General features: G+C 43.6%; 1 protein-coding gene across 1 annotated transcript in view; it reads left to right on the top strand.

Moving 5' to 3' along the window:
* The window catches only part of ADCY2 (adenylate cyclase 2), a 456,623-nt gene that overhangs the window by 117,358 nt on the left and 319,678 nt on the right, over positions 1-19,587 (top strand). The window contains exon 3 of the mRNA XM_070357742.1: positions 3,283-3,444. Within this exon, the coding sequence (XP_070213843.1) occupies positions 3,283-3,444 (162 nt within the window). The remainder of the gene's footprint in view (positions 1-3,282; positions 3,445-19,587) is intronic.

Below are 19,587 nucleotides of genomic sequence, written 5' to 3'. Positions count from 1 at the left end.
TCCTGATTCGAACTGAGTTATCAGGTAAGAGGAACAGGTTTAAGAACATAAAGGACAGTTTCATAGTAGGTTTGAAACTTGTGGAGCTTGAAAGTCAAGTGGACCTTCAAGGGGAAGATAACACATGTCTTGCAAAAGGTGGATGCTGGACCAGAGTTAAGAGAAACTCTCGAAATGATTCTGTTGAGATGAGGGCTGTCTCTTCAGATCCGGTGCTCATGTGGGTTTCTGTGCAGTGTCCAGAACTAGATTGGTCCTCCTCTCCTTTCAGGCTTTGGACAGAGACACATCCAAGGGGAATCAGTGGCAGAAATGTCCCCATGGTAACATGGAACCCAAGTGCCTGCATTCAACATTTTGGAGTTTATACCCACCCACTTTTGTAGGTGTGCCAGATCCATTGTGGTTTTACATATGGCCCTATTTGAAGTTGTTTTGGAAACCAGGCTAAAAAAAAAAAAAAAATGGAGTCCTTTGGGATTAATAAAAAGTGAGGACTGTCCCACCATGGGTCTTAAAATGGTACTAGGCTCTCTCCCTCCAGTCTGCTGAATGCAGCTGGGCATCACCCCCTGAGCTCCCAAAACTTGGCTCCTGAAATGCTGCCACTAAAATCCAAAACTTGATTGAATATGGCTTGCTTAGTTGACCTTTAACAGTTTCATTTTGTCATCCCAAAGTGAATAACAGGAGCAACCATATGTATTGGGAAAACCAACCGCCTCTATTTTTTCCATTTGGTTACTGCAGATAAGCTTGCCGCGTGCTTGCATTTCAAAGCTCAAACTGTTAGCAGAGTGTGTATTAATTGAAATCACATTCGAGTTTAAAAGCTGTCCAAAATTAAGCTGTTCAAAAGTTTTGTTAATTTCAAAGAAATACTAAAGGATTTTGCATTAGAAGAAAAACACGTAGTTGCCAAAGAAGTTTGCCTTTGTAATTGTCAATTTTGATACCTGAAAACATTAGTTTAATACCTCTTATTGCATGGCAACCCACTCCAATATTCTTGCCTGGAGAATCCCATGGACAGAAGAGCCTGGCGGGCTATGGTCCTTAGGGTCACAAAGAGTCAGACATGACTGCAGTGACTTAGCACACACGTAGGATATGAGGATTTGGCATAAATCCTACATGTAGAAATAAAAATACCTTGATTGAAAGTCTTTCCTGTAAAGTTGCTGGATATTATGGATCCCAAAGTAGGTTTAACTTTCTCATTGAGCTGGGATTGGGCAGCAGTTGTTTTTCTCATTCTTGGAAAAAACTTTCCCCTGTAGCTTAGTGGTTCTCACAGAGGCAGTGTTATGCCCTGGAAGACTCCTGACGAGGGCGGGAGACATGTCAGTTGTCACAGCTCTGAAGGTGGGATGTTACTGGCGTCTAGTGGGTCAAGGCTGTGGATGCTGCTCTCACATCCTGCAGTGCACAGTGTCCATCATGAAGAATTCTCCAGCCTCAGGTGTCAGTAGTGCTGAGGCTGACACCCTGCCTAAGAGAATCTGCACAGTTACTTCTTGACTGTAATGCTTGTTACAAGGTCCTGTGACTGCAGGAGGGGAATCGCACCTGGTGTCCACCCAGGCTTCTCTTTGTTAAATCCAGAGCAGAGACTATCGCCCATGTCCTTCATGTGAATTCACACCATACGAACTCCTGCAGAACAGCTCTGCCCCGGCTCTGTGTCCTTCCCACTGTGTTGGGCTTCAGGATCCTTAAAGTAACCTGAGGGCATCCCTCGTTGTTCAGCAGTAAAGAATCCACCTGGCAATACAGGAGATGCAGGAGACTCAGGTTCCATCCCTGAGTTGGGAAGACCCCCTGGAGATGGAACTGGCAACCCACTCCAGTATTCTTGCCTGGGAAATCTCATGGATAGAGGAGCCTAGTGGGCTACAGCCCATGGGGTCGCAAAGAGTCAAACATGACTGAGTGACTAAACAACAACATCAGAGTAACCCGGGTCATCCTGTAACAGTGGGACAAGCTCTTTCCTTAGCCTCACTGGCTTTTAGGGTGAAGACCTGTGTCCTGAACGACGCTCACCAAATCCTCATGCTCCCTGTTTTTCTGACTTCAGTCTGGTCTTTTTTCCACTTGATTTATCACCTGTGTATCCCTTTTGATGTTCTGCTGCTTTTGTAATGAAAATGGCCTATTTTATTACCTACTAAACCATTTTCTTTTCCATTCCAAACTTTCCTCTAAGCTGTTTCACATTGATTTTTTTTTTATTGAGGTGACATTCACATAACATAAATTAGCCACTTTAAAGGAAAGAATTCAGTGGTTTTTAGTGCATTCACAGTGTGTGCAATATCCAGCTCTGTCTAGTTTCCAGAACATTCTCATCAAGCCCTTTGCCTATTGAGAAGTTAATTCCCATTCCTCCTTGCCACAGCCCCTGCTTTCTGTATATAAATTTACTTATTCTGGATACTTCCTGTAAGTGGACTCATACAGTAAGGGGTCTTTTGCCCTAGCTGTGTTCACCTAACCTAATGCCTTTGAGACTCATCCACATTGTAGCCTGTATTGGTACTGCCTTCCTTTTCAGGGCTGAATAGTATTCCATTGTATGCACGGCCCACATGTCATTTATCCTTTCATTTTTAGATGAGCATTTGTGTTGTTTCCTTCTTTTGAGTATTATGGATATTGCTGTTATGAGCATGTGTGTGTACATGTATTTGTTTGAGTACTTGTTTTCAGTTCTCTAGGGTATACATTTAGGAATGGAATTGCTGGGTCATATAGTAATTGTGTGTTTAATCTTTGAGATTCCCTCTCGGGGAATCACCTCTGAGCTGCTTTATCTTATTAATTTCACGTTCTTGCTCTTTGTATCTACTTCAACTAACTCCCCACAGGTGGCAGCCATCCATTCTCCTTGGGTCTATTCTTAAAGTGCTGTGATTAAAAAAATGTAGAGAGTCCTGATATGTGTTCTGAAGCACAGATACTAAATCCTGAGAGTTTAGAACCAGCTTTGCATCCATGCCCATGAGGTGCTCAGATTCACCTGATGTCTGCAGTGATTTGGATGTCGAAACTGAAAACCCCCAAATTTTGAAAAATAACCTTTTTCCCCCTCTATCACAACAGTTAGTCCTTTCTTGGGACCCAGTGGAGCTGTTTGCACCTGCCTTCTTGTTCTGTCATAATATCGTTTATTGAATGGTGGTGGTTCCTGGGGGTCTGTGAAGCCATAATGGGAAGGAGAGAGGGAACCTTAGGAACACGGATGCTCTGTGACTCTCTGCCCTTCTTCCCCACCTGCAGGTGTCTTTCTTCCTCTTCATCATCTTCGTGGTGTACACCATGCTGCCCTTCAACATGCGAGATGCCATCATCGCCAGTGTCCTCACCTCCTCTTCTCACACCATCGTGCTGAGCGTCTGCCTGTCTGCAACACCAGGGGCCAAGGAGCACCTGGTCTGGCAGGTAGGTGCACCTCCACCTCTGCACGGGACCTTCCCCATCCCTCCAGGGATGGGGGAAGCACCACACACCTGCCCCAGGTGTGACTGTTGGCTAGTGCCTGGCAGGCGCCCCAGGTCTGCTCTCCAACACTGACTCTGAGTATTGCTAATGGGTAGCCAGTTCCCCCCCTCTGTGGGTGGAATCGGCAGTCACTTAGCAATCAGCAATGGCGAAAATTGGAAATGGCAGTTCCATTTTGCTGATTGATTGTTAAAAGCTGTTATTATGTGTTATAATTTAGCACTCTTATTTTTAGAGTGAAGCAACTTATATAATTAAATTCATGATTCCCTCCCATCTCCCTCTCTGAGAGATATCCAAAGCCCCGTCTTTATAGAGGACAAAAGAGTTCTCTATTTCTTAATCCTCTGGCAAGCCCAAGGACATACAAAATAGTTTCTTAAAATGCTTCAGCAGAAAATTTAGCTTTAGTGCTAAATGGCATTTCCACGAAGCCTTTCTATTTAATTAGTTGAAAGCATTTAAAAAGCCATTTAATTTCCTGTTGTGTACAGTTGTAAACAGGAGGGACAGTGGTTTGGGCTTATTCTTAACAGTCTCTTTTTTTAACCTATAAAAAGCATGTTTTATTTTGCTCTGTTGGAGTCAAATGTAACAAATGCAGCCTGTGTTCAGAACGCAGTGGATCTGAGAGGAGTGGTTACGAACAGCAGTGTTGTTGAAAAGGGGATTTTAGATGTGGGTCTCTTGAGCCCTGTGGGTCTGAGAAACCAGTTTGTCCTTCACTTGGTGGCACATTTTATTTGGAAACTTGAGGTGGAAATGGAGACCTACCCTTGGGTCTGTAGTAATTGCTCTTAGTTGGAAAGCTTTCCAGGGACCCCTTTTCTCAATACTCCTCTCCTAGTGCTCATAACAAACATGCGTTAAAAGTAGGCTGAGCATTTGTGAGACGTCCTGGGTGGGCACTGAATGAGGGGAAAGCTCCTGGTTTAGCACTGTGAGTGTCAGCTTCACAGTGACTTGTTTGGATTTTACTAAGAACTGTCCACTCCAGGCAGCGGAGGAAACACTTTCTTCCCCGTGATCAAGCAGACTAGACACTTATCAGTACCCTGCATCACCAGAGACACACACAGCGGCTGGTCAGTAACTAATTAAATGAAAGAAAGAAGGTGGGTGTTTTATGAAAAGAAATAATCCAGTCATGCCTGGGAAGAGGTGAAAGAAATGCTCCTTTTTACCTGAGTTCCGCCTCAGCTTTTACTTGTTTTTTTTTTTTTTTTCCCTCCATTTCGGAGCCTCCCATGAGGATATTCATGGGACATTCCTCCCATACATTCCATTCTTTCATCCTCCATTAAGTAGAGTCATTAAGCTCCACCTTAGGTGGTCACATGCAGGTCAGGGTGATGGGTATGTTTTATGTAGGAATGAGTACATAATAATTTATGTAATAATATTATGTAACAATAACAATTTGCTTTGCCAGTTTACACTATAAAAATCACTGCAGGAAAGTCCTGGTTACACAGGCAACAGGGCACACAAACATTTCCCAGCTCACAGCATCTTCCTGGTCTCGGGTTACCTTGGAACACATCCCTGAACATTTTGTACCTATTTCTTCTGCCTCTTCATGAATCAAGGAAGTGTCTGCTGATGCAGGTGTAATAGAGAAGACATCTGGGAGATGAGGATGGTGATTCCTGCCTGTAAGGATCAAATGGGGTTAAAATAAAAGGAAAAAGGAGTGATTTGCAAAGAACCCGGCATCTTTTAGATATCAAGTACTGTGTTGAGTTTTTTTTTAAGCACAGTTATTTTCTTGCATTGGTAAAAAAAATATATGGTAAGGATGTAATCTTAAGTTTTTATTTTCTCAATTTCTAAAACCAACAAAGAAAAATACCTCTTATTGCTGGACAGGCAGAGATAGGATGATTCTAGAATAACAAAAGAATAAAAATTCTTCATTCCGTGGTATTTCATATAAGCATAACATTGAAAGGAACAGAAGAATAAAAGGTCAGGTTTCCATCCCCTCAGAAACAATTTCACAGCGATTTCAAGAGCTGAGAAAGGCAGACTCTGCCAACGGCTTTCAAATGGAAGGTTCATAGGTAAACATCAAAGTAATGAAGTAGAAGAGTTTTAAGTATATTTGGCCACTGCTAGAAATAGAACCTAAAAATAACACTGGTTTGTGATGTGAGGAAAACATTTTATGGACTCCCTTTTATGAAAAGTGTATAAAAGACAGAATGCTGTAGAGTAGATAGTTACATTGCTCTGGAGTAATTGTTTGAAGCAAAACTATTTAAAATAAAGAATATTGCTCTGATATAAAGAATAAGGTACCCATCGATGGGGGCTTCCCAAGTGGCTCAGTGGTTAAGAATCCCCTTATCAGTGCAGAAGACCTGAGTTTGATCCTTGGGTCAGGAAGATTCCCTGGAGAAGGGAATGGCAACCCACTCCAGTGTTCTTGCCTGAGAAACTCCATAGATATATGAACCTTCCAGGCTACAGACCATAGGATTGGAAAAAAGTCACACATGACTGAGCGACTACACAATAACATCCCATCCTTGATGATCAGCGTCACCTTATCTTTAACGCTCCAAAGAAGCAGTGCATTTATTTAACATGGGTCCCTACTAATCATTTTTTGTTTCATTTTATTTTTTGAACATTGCAATCCATTGATGGTATGTGGAAGTGAAGTGAAAGTGTTAGTCACTCAGTCATGTCTGACTCTCCGCGACTCTGCGGATTGTAGTTCTCCAGGCTCCTCTGTCCTTGGGATTTTCCAGGCTAAACTACTGCAGTGGGTTGCCATCTCCTCTAGGAGAATCTTCCCGACCCAGGGATCAAACCCATGTCTCCTGTGTCTCATGCATAGTAGGCAGATTCTTTGCTCTGTGAGTCATTGGGGAAGCCCCATTTTAATGCCCATGTGGCCTCAGACCTGGTCTGCAGATGTACCTCCGAGATACTTGTCCCTCTGATTTTTTGAGTATTTCCTCAATTTCCAGCACAAGTTATTTTGGTCTGCTCTTGTGCCCTCCCTGGAGAAGGCAATGGCAACCCACTCCAGTACTCTTGTCTGGAAAATCCCATGGACAGAGGAGCCTGATGGACTACAGTCCATGGGGTCACAAAGAGTCGGACATGACTGAGCAACTTCACTTTCACTTTGAGCCCTCCCTGCTCTGGCTCTGAAGTCAGCCATCTCCCCAAGGAGCCCTGGTTCTCTTTGGTGAAGAACGTTTCGCGGCAAGATCTGGGCTTTTGGTCCTTCCATTGCCATTGGGGAGTCAGGACTCCAAGGCGAGGCCGCACGCTCTACCCCTCAGTTAGTTTTCATATTTGCTGACGTATGAAAACACCATGACTTCACACGGATATTTTCATTTCCAATGCAGCGTACATTTCCTGGCAGTTTTCTGTCTTCACTGAGGCTCTCTTGAAAAAAAGTGAAAGTGAAGTTGCTCAGTCCTGTCTGACTCTGCGACCCCACGGACTGTAGCCCACAAGGCTCCTCTGTCCATGGGATTTTCCAGGCAAGAATACTGGAGTGGGTTGCCATTTCCTTCTCCAGGGGATCTTGCCTACCCAGGGATAGAACCCGGGTCTCCTGCATTGTAGGCAGACACTTTACCATCTGAGCCACCAGGGAAGTCCAACAGTGAAAAATATTTAGCCCTCGTGATTCTTAATGTATTCATTTATTCGATGAATCTGTGTGTGCAACCAGTCTCCTGTTTCAACTGTCAGTCCCTCCCCCTCCCCTGTGACTTGGCCCAGCTTCCCTCCCTTCACCCCTCCATCCCCGCCGTCCCACTGCCGGGCTCCAACACCCTATCCACGTGAGGCTGTCCTTCCCCCATCTGAGGCTCCGTCCCCTGTACTTGACTTTGCCCACTGTGGGTGCCCTGCACGCCTAGCCCAGCTTTGTCACCTGCGGTGGGTTTGGCTTCCTTCCTCGTCCACCTGTTGGTACCAATGCATCTTGGCAGCGACTCACCTGAGGGCTTGGCCCTCGGTTATTCAGGCCGGAAGGAGAAGTACAGGAATGGAAGCGGAAGGGGCTGGGCCAGGAAGAGGAAGACAGTGGGTACGTTCTGGACGGACGTGACTGTGGAAAAGGAAGAGATGCTTTTCGCTTCCTCTTGGTGGTTCTTTGTGCACTGCTCTTGGCCCCTTTTCTTCTCAGTCTTTTCTATCTTTGTTTTGGAACCAGATTTCAAAGAAGAGTTTTTCTGGAATCTAAGATTTTTTTAAGGGAGTTTAGACGCCCTTAATAAAAAATGGAATGCATGGTTTCGATATGAGAGAAGACTTACAGAGAAGCCCATTTTGTACTGTCTGTAAAAAGGATACTTTGTTTGTCTACCATAAACTTAACATAGACGGCAAAAGTTCTTTACAATTCCTGGTTAACACGAAAATACAGATTTTATCTGTATCAGTAGGATAGCATGCATTTGCCTGAAAGTTTCATAAAAGCAGCAAGGAGTCTTTTTTTTTTGCTTATAGTTGTATCCAGGCAAAGGGGAAACTGAGGCAGAAAACAACATGAAACCTCCCACCTTATGCCACGGTGCCTACCCCCTGCTTGGGCCTTGGTGGAGTGGCAGTTATGCAGCCATTAGGCAAAATTAGGGAGCTGGGAAGGGTCTTGCCCCTAGACAGATCAGCTAGTCCATCAGTCAGGAGCCCGGTCCAGCCTGCAGCCCGCCTGTATGTAGCACTTACTTCACCCTGTATATGTGCATTGTGTTGGTTCTTTTGCTAAACTTCTATAGGTCAGCATCACCAACAGCAGGATACTGAGCCATCCTCAAGGAATTTCCAAATATCCCTATTTACACATTAACAATATTGCATTTTGTGTTTGAAATTTACTTAAGTTTCTTACAGTTTTATGTCTGGCATCTTCCTAACACAGTTTGAATTTTCATTTTCTGTATGTTTTAATTTCTCGTGAGAGAGGGAGGAATTTGAATATAGATTTCTTCTGCAAGCAGGTTATATAAGAATCCATATTTATTAAAGAAGATAAGCTGAACAGTGCTTACTGATTTTCCAACAGGGTTACTCATTTTTCAGAGAAATTTTATACACTTTCATGCAGTGGACACTTAAAGGTATTTAAGTTGTGACACAATTTAAAACATTTTAGTTTGGACCTAAATTAGAAAATGTAGCCTGTTATCTGTGGCACGCGTGCAGTTGGGAGTAATGCAGATTTGTTACATAACTGACTCTTTGCCAGTATAATTCAGGAACTGTATATTGGAGTCTGGAGTTAAATTGTATTTAGGATCTAATCTGAGGAGCTCAAAGGAAAAACAGCAGGTTACCAGCTGCCCAGTTTCTGGCTATGGAAGAAAATAATTTTTAGGAATTTGGATCTCTGTTCCTAACTGTTTATCTTTAGAGAAGCTCACAATATTAATATTTTCCACAAGCGGGGAAAAGAGACTGTATCACTGTTCATTTTGTGTAGCATTCAGCTATTGATTGAGCGTGATCCATAGGCTATTTTAACAGGCTCTCCTTTTTCTGTTCTGGAGACATTGTAATTTGGAAGGAGTCGGGTAATCATAGAGAAGAAGTAAAAACAGAAAAGTACCTAATGTGACTAAGTCTTAAAGCAAATCAAGATGCACTTCACAGTTTTGCCCTGGTTTCACCTTCCCATCCTTCCCCCAGCTGGACAGATAAACCCCATTCTCCTCTCAGGGGCAGGAACTTCACAGCATCATCCCATCAGAGAGTTTGGTAGGAAAAGTGAAGAGCAGAATAGAAATAAGCACTGCCCTGAAGGATGCCAAATCATTTAAAACTGCTCCGGCAATTTTAAGGACGTTTGAGGGAACCCTCCTACACTGTTGGTGGGATTGGAAACTGGTGCAGCCGCTGGGAAGAACAGTACTGAGGTTCCTTAGGAAACTAAAAATAGAGCTACCATATGATCCAGCAATACTACTCCTGGGCATTTATCAGGAGAAAACTACAATTCAAAAAAGTACATGCACCCAGTGTTCATTGCAGTACTCCTTGCGATAGCCAGGACATGGAAACATCCATGTCCATTCACAGATAAGTTGGTAAAGAAGATGTGGTCCATGTATACAATGGAATATCAGTCTGCCATCAAAAAGATGAGATGATGCCATTTGCAACAGCATGGATGGACCTAGAGATTATCATGCTAAACTAAGTTACAATAACAGTTATATGTGGAATCTGAAAAAATAATACAAATGAGCTTATTTATAAAACAGAAGTAGACTCACAGACATAGAAATCAAACAGTGGTTACCGAAGGGGGGAGGGAGGGATAAATTAAAAGTTTGGGATTAGCAGATATACACTAGTAGTTTAGTTGCTAATTTATGTCTGACTCTTGCTTCCCCGTGGACTGTAGCCCATCAGACTCCTCTGTCCATGGGATTCTCCAGGCAAGAATACTGGAGTGGGTTGCTGTTTCCTTCTCCAGGATCTTCCCAACCCAGTAATTGAACCCAGGTCTCCTGCATTGCAGACAGATTATTTACCGACTGAACAATGAGGGAAGCCCTATATATGAAATAGATAACCAATACGGACCTACTGTAGAGCACAGGGAACTATATTCAATATCTTGTAACAACCTATAATGGAAAAGAATATGAAAAAAGTATATAAATTGAATCACTTTGCTCTGCCCCTGAAATCGACACAACAGTGTAAATTAATTGCACTTCAGTAAAAAAGAGAATGTGAAACAGACAGGCTTCACGTTGGTGATTACTTGACTGTAATGACGGAGTGAGACCCAGGTTTATTTTCCAAACTTTGTAAGACTGTTTTGAGGGAAGGGATAGAAGAAACAGGTAAAGGGAAGCCCTGTCAGATTCTTAAGTTTGTCTCAGAGATTTGATCAAAGGAGCATGAAAAAGAAGGGTTTCTCTAAAGATGAAAAATGCCATCAATCACCCAACAGCTGTCTCTGTACTCTTCTTGAACTTGTCATCTGAGTTCTATGCTTTCTGTTCATTCAAAGCAATGGATTCATGCCAAATGAGACTCCTCATTAGAGACTGATTAAGTGTTGGCTGAATGGCACATCCCACTGACTGACATCCTAACAGGTGGCTTTCCTTGTACTTTCACAAACCCATGCATGTTTGCTGCGTGATACACAAAGATCTGAGGCTCTGTCTGTTTCGAATGTTTATTTTTGAGGATGCTCTGTGAAAGATACTGATTTCTAGTCATGAACCATCAGTGGTGCTATTTAAAACCCTTAATGGACAATGAAAAACTCAGCCACCCCTATAGGGAGTCACACAAGACAGACTCCCTGTGTACTTCCAGAACAAATGGTGACTCTATTAAGTTGTGTGAACTTGAGAGAATAATATATCTGCAGCTGGACTTAGGGGAGAACTTTCCTGTGGTTCTAAGCTATCTTTAAAGAGTAGAGAGCAGCCCAAGGAATTGGTACAATGGAGAGAGGATGTACACATAGTCACAGGGAGACATTTCAAGGAGAGACGGGCTGAAGATGCTCCTACTTATATGTAAAGTGAGACTAATGATGATGGCTTTTTTCTGGGGCAGCAGAGATGATTGAATGAGATGATAAATGAAAAGGATTTAACTGGGCCGGGTTCATGGTTAATGCATCAGTTAGTAATGCTCAGACACTCGATCCTGTCTGACTCTTTGCCACCCCATGGACTGTAGCTCACCAGGCTCCTCAGTCCATGGGATTCTCCAGGAAAAAATACTGGAGTGGGTTGCCATGCCCTCCTTCAAGGGATCTTCCCCACTCAGGGATCGAACCCAGGTCTCTTATGTCTCCTGCATTGGCAAGAGGATTCTTTACCATGAGCACCACCTCAGAAGCCAGTTAGTAAACAATGTTAATAAGAATAACTGCATGGTGACAGACTTAAAACACCCTCATTATGTTATTGGAGTGTAGCAGACTAGACAAGCTGGGAGCAGAAGAAGGGGATGTATTAATACTTTGTATACATTTTTGCATCAATAATCATAGCATGGCTTCTTTGAGAATAATATACATCAGTTTTTACCTCCCCTGGGAGTTTTACTTTCAGGCTCACAGTACCTGGTGAGAAGGAGGTCCCAGCTGGAGTCAAGCCAGTTCAATTAAACTCCACCCAGCAACCTCCTGAACTTCCCCAGTGACTCAAAAGGTAAAGAATCCTCCTACCATGCAGGAAGCGCAGAAGATGCAAGTTCAATCCCTGGGTCAGGAAGATCCCCTGGAGAAGGGAATGGCAATCCAGTCCAGTATTCTTGACTGGACAATCCCATAGACAGAGGAGCCTGGTGGGCTACAGTGCATGGGGTCGCAAAGAGTCGGACACGACTGAGCGGTTATCACTGGGAGCTGTGAGATCCTGCCGGCCAGACTCTGGGGTCATCACCTGTGGTCTCCTCAGCAGCTCCTGAGTGTCTTGACACAGCTGAGAACAGGGAATGGTGGACAGAGAGAGCACTTTGATCTCAGGTGGAATCTGGGTTTGGATTTGGTTTCTCCCACTTTATAGCTGCACATTTTGGACTGAAAGATGGATCCCAAGATCCCTTCTCAAAGAAAGACTGGTTGTCCAGCCTTTGAGGGTATTGTTAGCAGCAGACTTTCATATCTTAGTCTCCAGGCTGCCCCAGCTTCACAGAGCTGCCTGCCCAAGGTCAACCTTTCCATGGGTGGCCCACGTCCATAACTGATTGAGTGGGGGTATAAGTCCTCTCTCCTTTTGGCCCAATGCAGGACAATTCTAATTTCAGCTCCAGATTGTCTGTGAGTCTGTCTGGAGTTTTCAGACCTGGATCCCAGCTCAGCTTCTCCCTCTACCAGGTCCCCAGTCCTTCCCTCCACTTAGGGGTTGATCCCAAGGGCACTTTCTGATAAACACTCAGCCCTGTTTCATTTGTGCTTCCTAGAGAACCAAACTGTGACATTGCATAAATTTGACCTGAGTCTTGAGTTGACGCAGTTTTCTCATCTCTGAAATGGCAGCAGTAGCACCAGCCTCCCTGGGTAGTTGCTGGCCTTGGTGCTGATTAGATGACCTGGTGTATAAGGAAGAACCTGTTGTCAGGCTGGTCAGTCCAGCAGCAGCAGGGGTAATGTCTTCTGCTAAGTCTAAATGACCTTTACAAGTGCTCAGATAAATGGAAACATAGACATACTTTGAGAATATATGTTAATCAAAGTCCAAATGATCTCTGGAACGAAAGTTGCATCATACATATCTAGGACCCTCAGAGCCCAGGTCATGTCTGGTTGACCATCCTGTGGTGTGTCCTATGCAGACTAAAGGTAGTGAATCCCATCCTGGTGAGGTGCTCACAGGCCACACTACACTGCTGAGTGAAGCTCAGAAGTTCAGCTAATACCTGAGGACCTGTGCTTCTGTAAGTTAATGGAACACCTGATTTTGGAAACCTAAGACACAGCTCGCCGCTTGTCAGGAGTGAGAGGGAGGAGTATGTAGGATCACTTGCCAACTAAACATCCTGAACTCTTTCTCTGGAGTGTCATGTTACCTGGAGAAGCCTACTTCTGTTCCCCAGCCCACCTTGGGGATTGCTCAGCCAATGGTACCTGAATCCACCAGATCTGACCATCCTGCAACTCAGATTTATGGTCCTGGACATGTGCATGTATACAATTCCATCTCTTTGCATGACCGCCTCCAGCCCCTCAGTTGAGATACTGTATTGGCTTCTTGATGCTGCTGAAAAAATTACCACAAAGTTGGGTGCTTTCAACATCAGCAATTTCTTAATTCTGGACTTCATCATTTCACAAAAATCAAAACCAATTTGTGGCAGAGGTGGGTCCCCTGGAGGCTCTGAGAAAGAAGGTTTTCGTGCCTCTTTCCTAGTTTCTGGTTCAGTTCAGTTCAGTCGCTGAGTCGTGTCCAACTCTTTGCGACCCCATGAATCACAGCACGCCAGGCCTCCCTGTCCATCACCAACTCCTGGAGTTCAGTCAAACTCACATCCATCGAGTTGGTGATGCTTTCCAGCCGTCTCATCCTCTGTCGTCCCCTTCTCCTCCTGCCCCCAATCCCTCCCAGCATCAGGGTCTTTTCCAATGAGTCAACTTTTTGCATGCAGTGGTCAAAGTACTGGAGTTTCAGCTTTAGCATCATTCCTTCCAAGAACACCCAGGGCTGATCTCCTTCAGAATGGACTGGTTGGATCTCCTTGCAGTCCAAGGGACTCTCGAGTCTTCTCCAACACCATAGTTTAAAAGCATCAATTCTTTGGCACTCAGCTTTCTTCACAGTCCAACTCTCACATCCATACATGACCACTGGGAAAACCATAGCCTTGACTAGACTGACCTTTGTTGGCAAAGTAATGTCTCTGCTTTTGAATATGCTATGTAGGTTGGTCATAACTTTCCTTCCAAGGAGTAAGCGTCTTTTAATTTCATGGCTTCAGTCACCATCTGCAGTGATTTTGGAGCCCAAAAAAATAAAGTCTGACACTTGATGAAAGTGAAAGAGGAGAGTGAAAAAGTTGGCTTAAAGCTCAGTATTCAGAAAACGAAGATCATGGCATCTGGTCCCATCACTTCATGGGAAGTAGATGGGGAAACAGTGGAAACAGTGTCAGCTTCTGGTAGTTGCCAGAAATCCCTGGTATACCCTGGCTTGGGGCTTCGAGCTCCAATCTCTGCTCCATCTTTACGTGGCCTGCTCTTAATGCCTCTGCGTCTTGCCTCCCTTCTGTCTGTCTCTTATTGGGACCCTGGCCATTGCTTTTAGGGCCCACTCTGATGATCACTCTGATGATCTCATAGCAAAATCTTTAATGTAATTATACTTACAAAGACCCTTGGGTACCGGCTTCCCAGGTGGCGCTAGTGGAAAGGAACCCATCTGCCAATGCAGGAGACATAAGAAACTTGGGTTCAATCCCTGCATCAAGAAGATCCCCTGGAGGAGGAAATAGCAACCCACTCCAGTATGCTTGCCTGGAGAATCCCAGGGACAGAGGAGCCTGGCAGATTGCAGTCCATGGGGTCGCAACGAGTCAGGCATGACTGAGTGACTTAGCACATCCTATATGCCATTTGCCAGCACAGAGACCCTTACTCCAAAAAGGGGGTGGTATGCTGAGTTTCCCAATGGGCATAACTCGGGGCCCTGTGTTCAACCCACTTCCAATACCAAGCCCCATGGCTGGACAGCAGGTCCGCTCCTCTCCTGCATGGCTTGCTACAGACCCTCCATGCGTTCTCCAAGATCAGAGCCTGTGGGGTTCCCCTTCTTTTGAGTGCTCAGGTATTTCTAAGCTCTGTGGTGTGCAACATACAGAGATACCTCCCTGGATGATATTTATGGTAACACATGGGAAAATAAAGCAAAACTAGAATTTAGAATGAGGAAACATATGGGAATTCCACTCTTATTTAAACAGAACTCTCATCCATACGGCAATCAACAAGGATTCCTGAGGATCACTTACAGATAGGTAGGGGAACTAAACATCTGCTGTCATTGGCTCTTTGCCCCATTGCAAAAACATAGTAGATATGGTCACATTTTTCTAAAAAGTTGAGATAAAAGTTTTCAGAAGGTTTTCAGTGAATATGCATCTTCCAGCCACTTTGAATTTTCTCATTGCTTCTAGTAATTTTTCATTTGATAATCTTAGAATTTCCAGGTATATAATCAATATCATTTTCAAGTGAATCTCCACTTTCTGATTTTTAAATCCACCTTTTCTTTCCCGTTGCATTGTTTAGTACCTCCAGAAAAAAACTAGTATTAATGTGGTGGGAATAGACACACTTGTCTTTTTGTGTGTGTGTGTGTGTGTTTTGTTAAAGTAGGGTTGATGTTTGTTCCTTAAATCAGCATGCTGGCTTTTGGGTTAAGTTAAATAAATATTATAATCTGAAGGATGTGACCATTTATTCTTCTTCTGAGACATTTTCTGTTTTCATTTGCTTTAAACAATGATCTTGAACTTTTTCAAGAGAATTTTTTTAAGAAAAGTAACCCATGGGCAAGATTGTATGATTTCCCTTCCTTTATAGTACTGAACTATTATTGAATTTTTGGAATTAACTCAGTATGTCATGTCGTGTTTTTATCTAATTTGCTGCTTGATTCTTTTGACTAATAAATTGAGGGATATTGAATCTCTTTGAACAATAATAACAGCAAATACAGGCACATTGAGGGGTACCGGGGGGACTCTGGGCGCTTCACTCGTGGGTGGGCCCCTTCCCTCCCTCTCAAATATTTAGATTAGAGAGTGTTCCCTTTTACCCGTTCATATCCTCTGTTTAGATTTATTTTCTTTTCTGGGGTGTTTTTCTCAAGGATTTACTCTTATAAATACAGTCTCTTTTATCCAAGGTTGCAATTATATTTTGTAGCATTCAGGGATCGTTTATCATGAGACTCTTTTCTGTAACCTCTGTTCTTATGTTACTTTTCCCTGGTTAGTTTCTTATTCTTCAGATTTGTCCTATCTGTATAAATTTGTGAGACATCAAGCAATTATTTAAAATTTATTTTTCTTTATTTCTCCAAAGAATGAGTTTGGAATGTACTTGTTATTTTTATTGGTTCTTTTTTTTTTAATTTCAATTTTTTCTTTATTAATTTTCCTTTTTGTGTGTGTGTTTTGAACTTCTTGTGATTATATTGTTAGATGCTTTATCCATTTATATGTTTTCTCTCTCTTATTTATTTATATGGGTACTGAGAGCTATATATTTTCCTCTTGAGTCTGCTTTAGCTCTATGCTATATATGAGCTCATCCTCATTATTTTCTAGATATTTTGCTGATTTGATTTGGATTTCTTTTTTGACACAAGAGAAACTTTTGCTGTGGTTTTATTTTTAGATGATAGGGGATTTTTCTCTTCTGCTTTTTAAAAAATTAATGTTAGCCTCTTTTGCATTAAAATTAGAGTTTGTTTTTTTTTTTTTTTTTCTACTTTTTAGAATGTATTGAGTTTAGCAAGTCTGAGTTTGCTCATCTAAGGTCAGCCTGAATTTCTCCTTTTTTTTAAATAATAGAATTGACATTTCTACCTAGTTTCCCAACGGACTTCATTATTTTTGAAGTCCAACAGCCTTCCTGAAATTTGATGTTTTATCAAAGCTTTGCATTTAATCTGCTATTTCTCAGAGTGCCCTTTTAATATATGAGCTACTACAGCTACGCCCATCATTCTCATCATTAGCTCCCGAGCTCTCGGAACACTTGCAGGGGTGGATCACTGTACGAAATGTCACCCTAGTCATAGTATTCTTATAGCCAGTGGAGATGCTAACTGCTCAAACCTCCTGCCTCAAAGTGGGATTGCTTCCTGCAGTACTCCTAGGGATGCCCCTCCTTCTCAAGCCCCATGTCCTGAACATTCTGAATCCACGAGGGCTCCCACCAGTGTTCCTACAAAGCAGAGACAAGGCTTCCACAGCCCTCTCACCTTGAGGCACATCTCCGCGTTCTTTCTGAATCTACAGCCCCCTCTATGACCTCTCGGGGTGTCTTTTCTTGCTTTCCTACCTCTGGTCCTGCCTACATTCATTAGCTTTCAGACCCATTTTGGAGTCTGGAGGTTCTATTGACTTTCTGATTTTGTTGAAAATACAAATTACTTCTGCATTTCCTATACTTTTTGGTGTTCTGGATGATTTCTAGGAAAAGAAGGATAATTTTTATCTTTGTGGGTCAAACTGGAAATATTTCATTTTTCACCTTTTCTTGGGATTCTTAAAAGTTCACCTTCTCTGCTATACCTGAGCCTCAAACTCTGATCAAGACAGTGACCAAAAATGGGAAGGAGAAGAAGAAAATGACTGATAAAAGATTAAATGGAGTTGTATTATAATGTGGAATATTGTTCTCAGATTCCTAGCCAGGGGTTGATGTATTTTATCTGGCTGCTGTAACGGAATAGCATAGACTGGATGGCTTAAACAATAGGAATTTGCTTTCTCCCAGTTCTGGATGTTGGCAGTCTGAGATTAGGGTACCAGCCTGGGTTCTAGTGATGGCTCTCTTTCTGAGTGGCAGGTAGCTACCTTCTTAGTGGGCCCTCACACGGTAGGGAGAGGAGAGAAAGAGAGAAAGAGAGGAAGCGAGCATTCTGTTGTCTTTTCTCAGATCTGTGTGTCTGTCTCTGTCTGTGCTCAGTTGCTCAGTCATGTCCAGCTCTTTTTCGACCCCATGGACTGTAGCCCACCAGGCTCCTCTGTCCTTGGGATGCTCCAGGCAAGAGCACTGGAGTGGGTTGCCATGCTCTCCTCCAGGCATTTTCCTGACCCAGGGATCCCACCTGCATCTCTGGCCTCTCTTGCATTGGCAGCTGGATTCTTTAACCACTGAGCCATGGGGGAATGACACTAAAATCAGATCAGATCAGAGCTCCATTCTTAGGTCTCCATTTAATCTGAATTCCTTCCTTACTATAGCCAGGCTGTGGTGGGGGTGTGGGGGGCTTAGGGCCTCCACATGTGAATTGGGGAGGCAGACACAGTTCAGTCCATAGCAGTTGATCTTCTGGTTTACTGCCAGTTTAGCAAGTCTGAGACTCAGACATCCCCACTCTCCTGTCTCATTGAAACTGTTCTGTCGGGAGGCAGACCTGAGTAGACCAGACGCAGAGTTAAGGTGGTGAAGGGACCTGGGTCCTCGGCCCTCAGGGACCGGTGGGGAATCGGTGATCTGGAGATGACGGTTGAGGTCGTGGGGACCCTCCTGAGGACCCCGTGCTCTCCTGCTTGGTGCTGTTCTTATGCTTTTCTACAGGAGTCCTCACATTGTACGTTTTTGTCTGTACGCCCTTCTGTCACACATTCCCTGGGCCATGAGAGGAGCTGTTGAGATCTGTGGCAGCAACCCGAGCTCTTTAATATTTGTATTTGTCCCAGCTCTGAGGGTACATAATGTTAAGTGGATGCCTGAATGAATAGATGCATGCAGGATGGGATGATGGGCACACGCACACACAACCAGATGTAGAGACAGTGCAAGCACCCGTGTGCCTTGGACGACACCAGCGAGGGTGCTGGTGGGCAGTTCTTTCCCTTTGCCCCGTCTCTAGCACGACCGCTGGGTGAAAGCGTGGCCTTCAAGAGTCAGAAAGTTCCAGCGGCTGTGGGTGAAAGAGTGGCGTCCAAGAGTCAGAAAGTTCCAACGGCTGTGGCAGCCTCAGACTTTCACTTTATCCTTTTGCTTTCTTCAAGACAAGTCAGATCCTCACTTGAATTTTAGATTAAGTTTTAAATCAGACTTAACGTCTTAACATAGATATCAGAAGAAAGACACAAAGGTGATGGAAGAATTAGGAAACCAGTTACAGAAAGCAAAGTCCAAAGATCTGGGGTTTCTCATCATTGTCAGAGAAATGAGATGAAGCTGAACTGGCTCCACTGATATTAACATAATCCAAGGATGAATAGACTGCATTGAGCAGCCCCTGTGAGCTTTGTCTCTGAACCCATAGAAGTCACCGTGTTTTAGCTATTTAAGAAGGCAGAGAAGGTCACTGGTTTGGATCCCATTAATGGAGAAATAAAGACATTTTCAGAAATCCATAAGACACCAAGGACATTAATTTGAAATAAACTGCCTTACCCATGTATGTGAGGAAGTTTTGTCACGGCAGTATTGCACTGAGTGCTTCAACCTGTGGGTTTTACTGTGATCTAAACCTTTGATTTAAGGTTTATTAACAGGTCAAACACTGCTTCTCTTTGAGCATGAGAGAATTCTGTAGGCAGGGCTAGGCTTTCATATGGAAGGCCTTCTAGTCTTTCCCCTCCAAAGGGTGTCTGGACTCTTAGGAAATTCTTCTTATCATGGGGTGGAAGTCTTGTGTGCCAAACACAGAGGTTCCTGAGTGGACCGGTCACTTCTGGCGCATTTGGGCATGTGAGGTTGGAGATGATGGTTCTCGAGTCTGAGGTGGGTGGACCCCAGCAGAGGAGGAGGTGTGACTGGAAGAGCCTCACCTGTGCGGGTGAGACACACTGCCATTCCCGTCGTCGTTTGGCAACCCTACAGAGTTGATTCAGTAAGAATTGGCTCAATTGAGTATCATTTTCACTCCCTCCCTTAGAAAATCTTCT

This window comes from Bos mutus, chromosome 20, assembly GCF_027580195.1.
Source record: "Bos mutus isolate GX-2022 chromosome 20, NWIPB_WYAK_1.1, whole genome shotgun sequence".
Lineage (NCBI taxonomy): Eukaryota > Metazoa > Chordata > Mammalia > Artiodactyla > Bovidae > Bos > Bos mutus.
This window is presented reverse-complemented; position numbering and strand designations above follow the sequence as displayed.